Source organism: Halichoeres trimaculatus, unplaced genomic scaffold, assembly GCF_033239565.1.
Source record: "Halichoeres trimaculatus isolate MK-OKI-2021-1 unplaced genomic scaffold, fHalTri1.1 fHalTri1_scaffold_6, whole genome shotgun sequence".
Lineage (NCBI taxonomy): Eukaryota > Metazoa > Chordata > Actinopteri > Labriformes > Labridae > Halichoeres > Halichoeres trimaculatus.
The window spans coordinates 12734221-12748140 of NW_027437184.1; the positions used below are offsets into that span (position 1 = coordinate 12734221).

At 40.9% G+C, this 13920-nt stretch overlaps 1 protein-coding gene across 1 annotated transcript; it reads left to right on the forward strand.

Annotated features, from left to right (window-relative positions):
• Positions 1-6291: 6291 nt before the first annotated feature.
• Positions 6292-8877, forward strand: LOC141791783 (uncharacterized protein C11orf87-like). Its single transcript, XM_074672433.1, has 2 exons — positions 6292-6927; positions 7342-8877. The coding sequence occupies exon 2, from the start codon at positions 7440-7442 to the stop codon at positions 7857-7859; it is 420 nt and encodes a 139-aa protein (XP_074528534.1). The 5' UTR covers positions 6292-6927; positions 7342-7439; the 3' UTR covers positions 7860-8877.
• Positions 8878-13920: the final 5043 nt, after the last annotated feature.

Here is a 13920-nt window from a genome sequence, read left to right on the forward strand (position 1 = left end):
TTAGTCTTTCCACATGCTGCCAGGTATTCTATTTATTTATTTAATAAATTCTGAACCAAATGACACTTCAAACTGTGAAAGCTTATGTAACGATACCTGTTTCTCCTTGTTGCTGTTGATCTGATGTATAAATATATGAAGATGTTCTTTGCATAAGTGAAACATGGAGCCATTAGCAGGTCAGGAGGACTGTGAGAAGAATGTTAAAGTAGTGAACTCATTAATGAGGAGCTAATTAACCGGAGACTCCCAACATGGAGGAGAGTTCAAACAAAAGCTCGAAATAACTACGATAAAAAGCTGTTGTGGCTTGTTTCTTCGAGTTGATCATTTTTCTTGTGGACTTAAAAGAACTAAAATTTTAGTTTTTTGGGCAAATGTTCTGGAGGCTTCACAGTAAGTGCAACTTCTGCTGTTGTCAACCTATATGTATATGTATCCCATTTCTCCCTCTACTTGCACTATCCAATAAAGCTATTTGCGAGAGAAACCAACCAAGGAGGCTGTATGTCTTCATTTAAGAATGCAGAAATGTAAAATCCTCGTATAATAAATGCACGCACTTTATCACACACTAGCGCCTGGTGGCAGGGTCATCATTAAGAAAGAAAAAAATCAATTTGTGCAGGAGGTTTTCTCTCAGCGTGTGCTAGACTCTCATCCATTCTTTCCCTAAGCCATTTCCTGTGTGCACAAAACGAAAGTTAGTCTATGTCTTTGTATGTATGTGTGTGTGTGTGTGTGTGTGTGTGTGTGTGTGTGTGTGTGTGTGTGTGTGTGTGTGTGTGTGTGTGTGTGTGTGTGTGTGTGTGTGTGTGTGTGTGTGTGTGTGTGTGTGTGTGTGTGTGTGAGCATGCATTGTAAACTGGCTTTTGTGCGATTCATTAGAAATTCTGCTGACAGAGACTTGCAGGCAAAGCAGTGGTGTGTGCGTGGAGAGAATATCAAGGGGATTGTCCCAGGCTGGAGATGGCCTGCAGCTTTAAAGATATCAGCTCTGTTGTATGAACACACATAATGTTACACACACAAACACGCTCACACAAATTTGTATTGAGTGGACAAGTGTGTACATCAATATGTGTTTAGCATTCAGCCCAACAAACATCTCTCATTAGAGTTTTAATAATCGTGATTAACACAAGCTGCAGTCAGAGCAAGCTGCCACTGAAGGAGTATTGTGGCTCAATAATAGGCAGAGTCATTATGTACAGTGTCATTAAGAAATAGAAAATGGAGTTTCAGTCATAGTTTGAGTTTATAATGAAGCTGACAGAGGTGGAAAGTAAATGAGTACTGAGTTTTATGGTACCTAACTTTTGTGATATCTGAGTTTTCTGCAGAGACTAGTGTATTCAGAAGGAAATATGTTACTTTTTTACTGTTGGACATTTCCATAACCATAGCCTATGGCTGATTATGTGTATAAAAATTATATAACGCCACATAATCTAAATAGAATCAACTATGATGCAGTACCTTACTTATTATATAATTGCTCTAATAAAGTAGTTTTTACCTTTGGGGGGGATTCACAAGCTACTGCAGCCTTATAAAGTAATTAAAACTATAACCCTAAAATTTCTGTATTCTGGAGTACTGTAAACTTTAAGCCTTTTATTTTTAATAGTTTATGATATTAATCAAATATAAAATTCATAAATAGGCCTCATTAAAAGGTCTACTTGAACTTTTTTGAGTTTTGGTAGTTCTTGATGTCTATGATTGAGTATTTAGAGCACATGAATACATGTTCAGTAGTGTTTTTACACAGTTACTAGTTAAACATAAACACAAAAATAAGACTGTTAGGACCACATGAATAAATAGAAATGAAATGTCGGGAATAGGTTGTATCATTTTATTTTTTCAGTAACAAGCAACCTGCCCCAAAATGGGGGAAATGGTTCATTATGTGAAGCTAAATATGTGCAGGAGCATGCTCAGACATCCCATCAGCCCATCTGGTCTTCCTCAGAATAAACCCAGTTGTTTCTGCACAATTGTTCAGATTCCTGACACTTATAACGTGGTGCTCATGTGAGAAAGCTTCAGATTATAATTTGACAAACCCAAGTTAAAGAAAACCTTACAAGATGCACCAAATATAATCAGCGTACATCTTTTCTTAACTTTACAGTAGGCTAGCTACAGCGCAAGTTATGAGTTTTTATCACTAATTTATTTATGGATTATTCTAATATAAGGGGTTTTATTACATAGAAATTTCTGTTTATTTTTTTTTTGTTCTCAACTGTGACCCGGAAACGTCAAAAAACATGATTCTAGATAGTTGACGCTTGAGACAATGTGATAGCCATTGTTTGCTAACTCTCTAACTCTCTCATTCTGCGTAAAGTTTGATAAAATGAATGACGCATTTATAAATAACGTAAACTGCTGCATAGCCATATTAGCTATGTTCGCATAAAACCAAATACCGCATTTGCCATTACAAAGCTAGCATTATTTACTTCTTTGATGCTAAAGCTAAAGCATATCCTGACAAACTTAGCCCAAAAAGCATCGAAATATCAGCTTTGAGGCCAGGCCATGGTGTTTGAAATTCCTTGGGCTCTTTTCACCAGCAGATTCTTATTTTCGTACCCACACTACTGACAGCTAGTAAACTTGGAGACTATATTAGCTGAATTAGATTACTTTTGTATAAGGTGATAACATGTCCCTGTTCCCAACCTGTTTTGCTGCCTCTATGTGGCCAAAACATAGGTTATGAAAGATCCAAAGCCTTTAAAATGATTTTCTGCTACATTAACAAGCAGAACATGTCTCACAAAGTGACATACCACAACAGACACATTACCCAACCATCCAGCCCAGCTCAACCCAGGAGAAGGTTTAGAAATCAGTGTTTATGTTTCAACCTCACCATTGTGGTCGACGCTCTCATCTGCCTTGTTTCCAGCCTCAGCAGGCAGTGAACAAGCAGTGATAAACCAACTGCTGTGTTGAGCTAGGCAGGTAGCAAACAGTGTGCAGAGGTGTGAAATTGGACAGGGTTTTAGCTCCTCTCACAAGCTCTTTTTTCATCCTTCACGGAACTAGAAACCTTTTGTCACTTTCTGGGTGCACAACCAAGTGCAATGCCGTAAAAGCATTCAAAGAGAGATGGAATTTGCACCTTTTTCCTCTCTCTTTTTTTAAAACAACAGATCGTTTTCAGACTGCAAGAGACAAAACACTCTCACACAGGTGTAAATACTTTTGTCTTTTCCCCTGGTAAGATGACATTTTGCAGGATTAAATGTTTTTTTGAAGGACAGCCTTTTCTTCTCTTGCTCTCCAAGGTGCTGCTGCAAACCAGACTTGTTAGAAAACATCTGTTTTCCTTTGCCCCTCATTTTTTAGAATGTCTTTCTGAGTTCATATCATCCTCCAGGGCCCCACACAGGCTCCAGCTTGGGAGTGTTACATAAGCATCATCTCATTTTTCTGAAAGTTATAAAGATGGATAACAGTGGGCCTCTCTATGGTCCGTACTGAGTTCAGGCTTTAATGTGGGTCAGTTTGACCTGCACTGCTGAGGGGACTTGTATGAATATTAAAATAAGTGCTATAATCACTCTCCATTTAACAGCCCTCAGACATATGCCATACTTTAAACTGTGCATGAATAGCTGTATAAATCTTTCAGTATGCACTCATCTACAGTGAGTTCATCATCCAGGGACCCTCTCTTCCTCCAAGGCCATTCATTTTTCATGGAGCCCCGCTGGTGATGGAGCATGTCCACAAGCAGGACTAGGAAATTACTGTGAGAATCTTACACACTTTGTGGTAGGAACACAAAGAAGCACAGAGAACAGGATGTGATTAAATGTTCCCTTTTCTTTTATTCTTCACCACTATGAATATGCAGTGTTTACACATTATTCTTGTTTTACCAAAGCTGCAAAATAATCAAATCCGGGAGTTACTCATATAAAAACCAATCATAACACTCAAGGTCACATCCAAATGCTGCAAATAAGTAGTTGTTTTCTTTGAAACATGATAATGCCTTAAATCCCATCCCCAAAGATCATTCTTGGTGGTTTGAGTCTTCAGACGTCTGTAATATCAAGAAAAACTTTGCATAACTGATGTTTCCTTTCCTCTCCACTTTAGAGATCCATGTATTTGGAGTGATTTAAAGGGAAGACTGTGGGTGGATGAAGGTTTAATTTTTTTCTGTAAGGACAGCAGTGCAGAATGGGAAACAAACCACCCACAGGGGACAGTCCTGTCCAACCTCCACAGCTCACTCTCCAGATATAACACACAGTGTTTCCTCTGTACTTGGATGACTCGGCTGAATCAGCAGGGACCGACAGGTTGGATTTAAAGAGGTGTTGTGGACAGAGGTGTGGAGTAGTGTGGGCTGAAGGAGTGTTTATTGAGAGCAAAGACTCACCTGCTCTCTGTCTCCATGAAAGGATGTACTGCTGGTGGAGGTGTATTATTACTTAGGAGTCCTCGTGGACTGTAGACTGGACTGAGACTGAGCTGTACAGTAACATGCAGCAGGATCTCTTTCATTTTAGTCTAATACCCCTGCAACAAGCATACACACTGGACAGTTTGGCACCCCATAATTCACAATGCAATGCAAAAGGTCAGTGCCAAAGCAGGACATATTGAGCAAAGTGGAAAATGAGATGGATATTACTAGAAACAAATTATCACACCAGAGCTGCCATTGGGGTACACATAATATTATCAGTCACTGTTCTTTACCTCCCCTATAAGAAGCTTTATGACATATCTGAGTCTGATACAGTTAATCAGGAAAGCACAAATAAGGCAGCAGATACAAAGACTTCAATGCAGAGGTGCTCTCATAATTTGGGAAAAAGTGAAAGAAAAAGAGATGAAAAGTACAGTGTGAGTTTGAGCACAGATCTAACAGGATGCAGTTACACAATGATTTGTTGTCAGCCCTCCTCACATTAGTTGGCACACTGCTGGGCAGTTAATGACTCAGGGTTAGCGTGGGTTGTAATGTCACTGCCAATTAATCTCCACAAATAAACTCAAAAGGATTTAATTGTTGCTCCGTTTGTTTGTTTTCCACTGCTGTTTTACCTTCATGCTAATTTTGGTTTATTGCTGCAAGCATGCCCCCCTGGTTCCTCTGTGAAATGTGCCGTGAGAGGAAAAGTGTCAATCAACAGCACAGTTGAAAAATTAGGCTGGTTTTAGTTTGCCTACTTTACCCTTTTTCAGCATTAACATAAAAAATAATCCATCCTGCACAGATACTTACAGAACAGGAGCACACAACAGGATGAGGAAAAATTAGTGTATGATACAGAAACTTTGATGTCACAGGCGTGGCTAAATGGATAATTAGTTTTGCACTAGAAAATGGTGTTAGTGCGTTTCAATAAAGCTTTAAGGTAGGTCAGAGTGTGGCCTTATTGTAAAAATGTCTTCTTATCCCATTCTTCTCCACCCACATTTCTCTATTTGGAGGAAATGACACACAGCCTGCAGCAATCATGAGGGGTGGGGGGTGGGGGTGCATCTTTTGGCATTTGGATTCTTTATTTCTATCTTTTTAGGTTACATTTCCGTTTCTGTAGCTCTTTATTTAAATGTAATACAGCCTGTAATATGTAAACAGTATCCAATGAGAAGAAAAGCACAAGTTGATGCTTTTCTCTGAATAATGTTGATCCTATTTGAAGGATTCAAATTTTGATCCAATCAGAGGATTTCAAACATAGTGATCTCTAAATATATCACATTAAAACATACTCAACTCAAAGTTCAATTAACATGCATTATTGGAAAGTGAACAACGAACTTGATAGATGGCTTAATGTTAAAAGGGGCACAATGTGGAGTCACCCCAATATGTTTTGAAGAATTTCAAACTCTTTGAATGAACTTCAATAAAGGCTGAGATTGTGTGAAGGACTGTCTGCCTTAGGCTGACATGAAACTTTAATCTAACTAAATTAACATACATATTATATCAAACAGATGAAAGTCTGGCCCTGAGAACCCACTTTAACCACTGGTCCCCTGGCTGAAATGGCTTTCAAGAGTGTTTAATGAACATAGCAGCTGTATTTAATGTTTATGGGCTGTTTGAGTTAAAAGTTGGAGCAATTTGCAGCTGTTGTGATTAACTGATGTGTGGGTCTTCATTAGTCTGTGTTTCACTCTCAACTGTGTGGGTTTGCTTTCTACAGATATGTGCTTTCCGCTTTCCTTTCCTTGTCTAATATTCTGGAAAAGCTCACAATTGACTCATGTCTCCTACACTTGGTTTAGTCCACTGAAGACATGACAGCAAGACATTATTTACACCCCTCAAATTAAGGCTTAAATGCCTTAAATCATGTAGGTTTGCAGCATTTGACTGACCACACCCACCATAGTGCCAGTGGTTACAGATCACAGTGTAACAATAAAACTAATTTACCTTTGTGGTTTTTCCTATTTTAAATCGAGCTAATGGGATTTTAGAACAGATTAATACGGAGGAAACACAGGCAAGCTGGTGCTGGTGATTCACAGACTATATTAGAACAGAAAAAAGCACAGCTCTGCCAGCTGACTGGTATACGGGACCTTTAATGCAGCTGCAGCTCTTCATTCAGATGCTGAGTGGAGCAGCGGATGACCGGAGGAGGGACGCGTTTCTACGAAAACCAGACCACATCTCTTTTCCAATCTCATTTCTGCAAACCTCACTTTGACGCGTATTGAGACTTTTTCTTGTTTTGTGAAGTATTTAGCAAAGAAGAGTCCCTTTCTGGTTGCAGACCGAGCGGATTGCGGCATTCAAAGAGTCCTGAGTGATGGGAGCTCAGCAGCAGCATCACATTGCATGAAATGCGTCACCGTGATCCAGTTTTCCCATTTTCAAATATCGGCTCTGCGCTCACGGACGATTCCCCTCACTGACCGTTTCAGGTAAGAAACGCCTTGTTTAAAATATCTGATTTTTTTGTAAAACGCAATTCATTCCTCTGATATCCTGTAGCCTACAAACTAAATGCTGCGTGAAGTGCGGGAAAGGATGGTTTCTGTTATCGGAGGCCTGCACATTACAAAAAATGATGTATTGTCCCGACTTCCAGTCCATCTCACATTCACAGCACCATCCGTTTCTTAAATTGATCAGCTTATGCTCCGTTAAGGTCTGGCATATTTTATAAATTGGATTAAGCGTGACATGATACACTCCTCAAGTGTAAAATATTATTTGGTTGTGTTTAAATAGCCTAGATTGGACCGGTAAATGAGAGTTGGTGGGCGTGTTTCCGATCGTTCTGATAGGCAGTGTCCTCTGGATGTGGGGGTCTCATGTGTCTTCTTTCGGTGCAGGTAACCACATGCGCGGGCCGGTGTCACCACGCTGAGCCCGGAGAGCACGAAGGGTACTGGGGTCAGAGTGACAAGTGCGGCCGGGAAAGGTGGACCGAATGACGGCGAGAACCTCTGAGGCCTCGGGGCTGTCGGTGCCGCTGCACCGCTGTCACGGGGCTGCCAACAACGGCACCTGCGCGGAGCAGCTCAGCCTCTTTCCCCCTTTCTCCTCCACCCTCGCGCTCCTCGTGCTGGTGGCCGTGCTCGTGGGGATCATCCTCGTTTCCCTGGCAACGTTCCACTTCCACAAGAGGAAGCTCCGGAATAGGAAGATCCAGCGCGCGCAGGAGGAATACGAGCGCGACAGTCGCAGCCCTGCGCGCGCCGTCGAGCCCGCGAGGCCGTGCGTCATCGTCCGACCGGTGCGATGTGAGGAGAAGCTCTCGTGCCAGAGCGCGGAGAGTGGGGACGTCAACGACAACGAGGCGGCAGAGGAGAAACAAGCGATGCACGAGGCAGCATCTCTTGACTGTTAACTTGGTGCAACTTCAGGGAATGTGACTGTGGAATAAACAGGAAAAGCAATAAGGCACAAAGAACTCCCACACCCATGTCTGCTGCTTGTAGTTGACTTAGAAACAGTAGGAAAAAAATCAGAATATTTAGCAGAATAGGCCTAGAAGTAACACTAGTAGGCGACCATAGGGGCACATAGGATAGCTATGTTGCCTTAGTTTCTATTTCACTAGTATTTAGCTAACCGGTAATTCCTTAAGAAACTGTATAAAGTATTTGCCTGCTTTGACTTTTGGATCTCTTCCTCTTCCCCAGCATAAAAACGTTGTTTAAACCTCAAAGATGTTTAAACTTTAAATCCTTCCTGGGATGTGACACATGGTTGTGTTTAATTATTAAGAGTTGGTGACACAACACAGTTCATAATGGCTCGCTGATCTTCCTTGGCATGTCCTATGACACACTACCACTATGTAGTTAGACTATAATGGATGTTGTGGTGCTGTTAGGCAGTGCAATGCTGCATATAGGCTGTAGAAATGGCTTATTTGTATGCGTAGTATTTTTTCCTTGAATTAAGTGACTTAGCATATTTGCATAAAGTACTGTCCTCCAATGTCTGTTAGACATCTGTAGGTAGCTCTAGTTAGCCTGACAGTATGCAAGACTTTTTGCTGTAGTTATGCACATAAAATTTGTTTCTTTACTGTGTCAGATAGTGAGTTTTAGCGCTAATAGAGTATTTTCATTTTTGAGTATTTATAATGTATTCTCTGACATGTAATAACTTGAGAATCCTTCCAGCAGAGGGTTATAGTTGAAGCCAGTATTATTTTTGATCCTTGATATTGTATCATAGTGGGCCTAAAAGAAATTAAGTGTAATTTATTATATGAAGTCACTGTAAATGTATGCCATTATCAGAGCTGGAATGTTTTACAGTAATGTCATCTTTCTGGAGTTCATATAACCTGCCTTATCAAAGGAAAATATGTAATATTCAAAGTTTATAAATAAATACTTACATTATGTTAAATACTTGATTGTGTCAGTAACACCCTGTTTGCACTGCTTGAACAAACCTGACTATTGCTTCTCAGTGAAATGTGCAGCTTTATCGAGCCGATATGTCTGACCATTCACCCAGAACCTTGGAGGTGACTTTTGAAAATATGGTAATGTTTGGATGGATTTCAATCACATCATGCATTCTGCTGCACGAGTACAAATGACCTTCCCGAGGGGAATTCATACTGTTTGTACAAGGTCTCTTGCAAGGACCCTTATAGCCAAAGAGCCTTGTCACTGCTAACACAATTTCTGCAATATATAGGATCATATAAAGAACATATACTGTGTACTCATGTGTAGTGAATACAGAATTAGATCCACTGCTTATGGCACAAAGGCCTCCATATAGACCTCATCAATCTCGCAGTGTGATTTATTGACATGCAGGTTATCCATAGAAGAACCATTCGTAATCTCAACATCTCGCTGTAATGGCGCCGCAGCCTGTCTTACTGGAGGTCAGTGGAAGTGAATCAGCATCAGTCAGTGTATTGGCGAAGTACCAGGACACCATGTTCCTAATTGTCCCCAGCAAGAAAGGCCTGAGAATATGAAGCAGTCTTTGGCAAGGCTCCAGCTTTGGAAGATGCACTGACAGACTGCCCGTCTATCTCATCTCATTGGAATAAGTGCAACAGAGTGAAACCATTTATCTTCGCAGGGAAGTTGGAAGTAAGTCAACGAAAGATGACTAATGCAGTTTATGTTTGGATGTACAATTATTTTCTTCATAGTGAACACTGTGCACGTTTCCAGCATCTCGAGTAACAAGTAAGAGGATTTAAAGGAACTGCACTCCGCAATAAAGAGACATGCCAGTCTTGTGAATGATGATATCTCATCAGCTGAGACCAGGTGCAGGATGTATTAGTCATACAGAAACAAAATCACAATCTTTTTGCCCTCCAGACATTTTGTGATACTCATCGCTCTCTTTGACCTAGGTTTGAGACAGTTTTACATCTGCTAAACTGAAGTTAGATTGGAAATTTGAGGGAGTGGTTGTGGGTGAAGGCTGGGGGCTCATCACATCTTAAGATGAGGAATGAAGCCAGCTGGTGGCAAAGAATGGAGTGATTGACTTGTGATGAATGAAGCTCAACAGTGATTATTGGCATTCAGAGACAGATGAAGAGGCAGAGGTCAGTGGTTAGGAAGTAATGAGGAAGGAAAGAATGGGAGTTATCTGTTTCTAGATAAGGATAAAAGGAGGTCAGTGGTTGTAACAGGATGGAGGTGAGTTTTGAGGAATCATTGAGCCAATGCTGTAATTATTAGTGGCCACAGACAGGTGAGGGTCAGTGATAAAACTCCATGGAGGTCAGTGGCTTGGAATCGATGAGGTTAGGTTTCAAAGCCTGGCTGTACTGTTGGAGGGAAGTCAGTAGCTTGGAAGAGATTGAGGTTAGTGGCTGGGAATTAGTGGAGGCCAATTTCAAGTTGTGGTCAGTGATTTGATGAAGGTCAAGAGCCAGGAATCCATGCATTTGGTCCATCATCAAATCCATGAATTTGATGGTCAAACACTGGACAGAGGAGTAAAGATGGGAGAGAGGTTGATGGTTAACAATATTATGACAATGAATGGACTAATGGATGGAAGTTGGTGTCTCAGATTGCATGAGAAGGAATATTAGCAATGGGAACAGATGACTCACAATTATAGATGGAGGTCAGTAGCCAATAGGAAGGGTCCATTTTTGGTTCATTTTTAGGGATGAGTGAAAGGTTGGATGGATGGTAACTGGCCTGGGATGGATGAAGGTCAGGTAGATTTCATCCATTGCACATCAGTGGTAAAGAATTAACAGGAAAATTGAGGGACGTCAAGGGAGGGACGTACAGAGATAAGAGAAACTTTTAATCTGTGTCTCAAGTTAGTGAAGGTCAAGAAGTAAGAAGCCATGGAGGCTACTGGTAAGAAATCAACGCTGGTCATCAGCAAGACATGTTTGATGTCAATGGATAGGAATAGATAGAACTATGTAGTAAGGACGATGAACTTTAAAGGATGGCAAGTGGTTTGAGAATCATTTGTGGATAAGAACCTTAGAGATGGCAAAGAAACAATTGTAAAAGGGAAGGAACAGATGGAAGAATTCAAAGAAGTCATTGGCTGGGGACTAATGAAGCTCAATGGGGGTCAAATGCTTGGGAGTAAGTATAATCAAAGGAGTCAAGTGATTTTGTAATCAATGCAGCTCATTTGCAAGTGTTGGTTGAGATATTGGAGGAAAGAAAAGGGTTGGGGAAAAAAATCATTGGCCAAGAATAAATGATACAGAAACATACCAGGGAATTAGTGGAGGTCTGTTTTCTAGAAGTGGTATGAATGAAAGCCGATGGACAGGAATTCATGGAAGTCAGTGTTAAGGAATGAGTCGAAGACTGATTCAAGTTGGTCTTTTTTCAGGAATGGATGGAACAATGGCTGAAACCTATTGGCTAACATCAAAAGTGGGCAGGACGTTGGGGAAAGTAGTTGAAAATGTATGGTGGTCAATTTCCACGGGGGGTCAATGGAAGGGATGGATGAGGACAGAGAATGGGAGTTCAAGGGAGTAAGCAGCAAGGAATTGTTGCAGATCAGGAACTGATAAGATGGACAACTTAAAGGGGGTCAATTGCAAGGACAAACTTCAACAATTCAGGCAAATCCAGGACACAGAAGTCCCAGAAGGTGAAAAAAAGGTTGGATAGAAATGCGTAAAAGTCAGGGGCCAGGAATGACTGGAGGTCAGTGGCAAGTGATGGATAGTGGAAATGAGTGATAGGCTTAAATGGAGCTTGGAGGGTCAGAGCTTTTAAGTCAGGTGCTCAGTGATTGAAAATCAATAAAGGGAAGGACGGAGGTTATTGGTCTTTGGTTGACAGGAATAGACATATTCCAGGTGCTAAGAATTCATGGAAATTGTAGTCAAAAGTGGAGGGAGGTATGCGGCTAGACATTGACAGAATATGGATACAGATGAGTGTCGCCAAGTTGCTGAATTGAAGGAGAGAAATGGCTCAGAATGGATGGAGGTCTGTGGATGGAAATGGATGAAGGTCAGAAGCAAGACAGAGATGGAGGTCAGTAGCTCAGTATAGGCAGAGGTTAGTGGCTAGTAATTGATGTAGTTTTGAATCAGCGGGCCTTGTAATTCAATCAGTGGATTTCTCGTTGTATGAAGGTGAGTTGCCATGAATGAAAGGTCAGTGGCTGAGAATACAGAGTCAAGTAGCAAGGAGCAGATTGAGTTGGTGGCTGAGTTGACATCGCTGAGTGGCTACATGTAAGAGGCAAGTGTTTGAAATGATTTGGATTATGGTCTTTACTTAGGAAAATTTGGATAAGGACTGCAGTTATTTATTGTCACAGAAATAGAGCTGCTTTAGAAAAAAAGAGACAGAGGCACAGATTTTTTTGTGATATAAGTTTGCTCTGGGAATAGCCTATTTATAGTGTATAGCCTAATTTAGAATTAATGAGGCCAGTTTTTCAGGGTTTGTTGTCTCAGGGGGTCTGCTCCTCAGTGTTGCAGAAAAGACTTTGTAAGGGACTTTGGTTGGCCAGGGAGTAGATTAGGTCCTTTGAGGCTGTTATTATAGTACTGTTATGGTTGTGTAATGTGTGCAATGCCTCAGGCAACTGATCTCAAGTCAGTACACCTGAAAAAGTAGGATCAGATAATCTCACAGGAGCATTTGCTGTATAGAATGGAATGTATTGAACCTGTTTTGTTGATTTTCCAAGTATTCCAATAAGAATTTTTTAAAGATTATTGTTCTCCATATATAATACATTTTTTTTTCGTTTAAAAAAATCTATTTAATCAGATAGTTTCTTTGGGATCTTTTGCAGACAACTGAAACTTAGTTGAGTCTTCTGTCCTAAATAGAGTTAACCTCTCAGCACTGCAGTCTCTATTTTGAACACACATTCCTGTTCCCTTTGCTTTGCAAAAAGGTCTGCTTATTATAAAATATTCAGCATCACTTTTGTAGAAACAAGCACAGAAATGGCTGAGGTTCACTAAATCATTCCCAGAATCAGGGAGATGACTCCATAGCAGGTGTTTCACAGAAGCATCAGGCTGTATTTGAGGTTCAGATTTGGGCTTCCTCCAGGTAGTGATAAAACTCAAGTCAGGTTGTATCTACAAGACCTGGCAAGTACACTACTGGGTGTACTAATTAATAGGTTTCCGGTTGCGCTCAATATAAAACCAACACCCTGCCAGCAGCCAACCTGCCTACTGTGAAGCGCCAGACTCAATGTGGTAATACTCAAAAGGAAGCAACATGGGGGAAGACAAAAGACTAAAATTAAATATTTTTAATCTTTTTACAGCATGAAGCCATGGGAATTAAAATATTGGTAAACATGAGCTGAAGAGATGCATTAGGCCATTACATCTCTCTCATACTGATGAGACTTTGCCCTCGACTTTTACAGCTCACTCTTTTTATTCCGCTGAGCTGCATTAGCAGATTGGTTCTGTGCTCTATATCTCAACTTAACGTGATGAGAAGTGACAGTTCACTGTCAGGTAGAAAGGACACCGCTGCTCCTATTCTCACCCCTGCTGTCAGGGTTCGAGGCGGATGATTTGTCACCACCAGTGTCTGTTTATATGCTTCATTACTGCAGGTTCAAGCTGTGACTGGGAGGGTACAGTGCCAGGAACTCAGACAGGCATCTCCACCACTCTGGAGGCAAAAGGAGGAGGAACAGATTGCCTGTTTTGAAGCTTGCACAATACTTATGGAGTCAAAGTACTACGTTTAGATATATAGCTTTATATTTCCTCCAACTAAAACCCAAATCAAATCATCATTTTCTTGGAGCTCTTACGCAACTCATTTGACTAACCATAACAGCTTTCTAAACACTACCAGGGGCAGCAGAGAGAATCTCTGTGTATTAACATCACAGATTCTAGTAAGGAACTGAAGCAGTAGGTTAGATGTTTCAGCCTCCCAGAGTAAAAATATTGAACCTCGGCTGGCCACAGTGTGCCTCCAGGG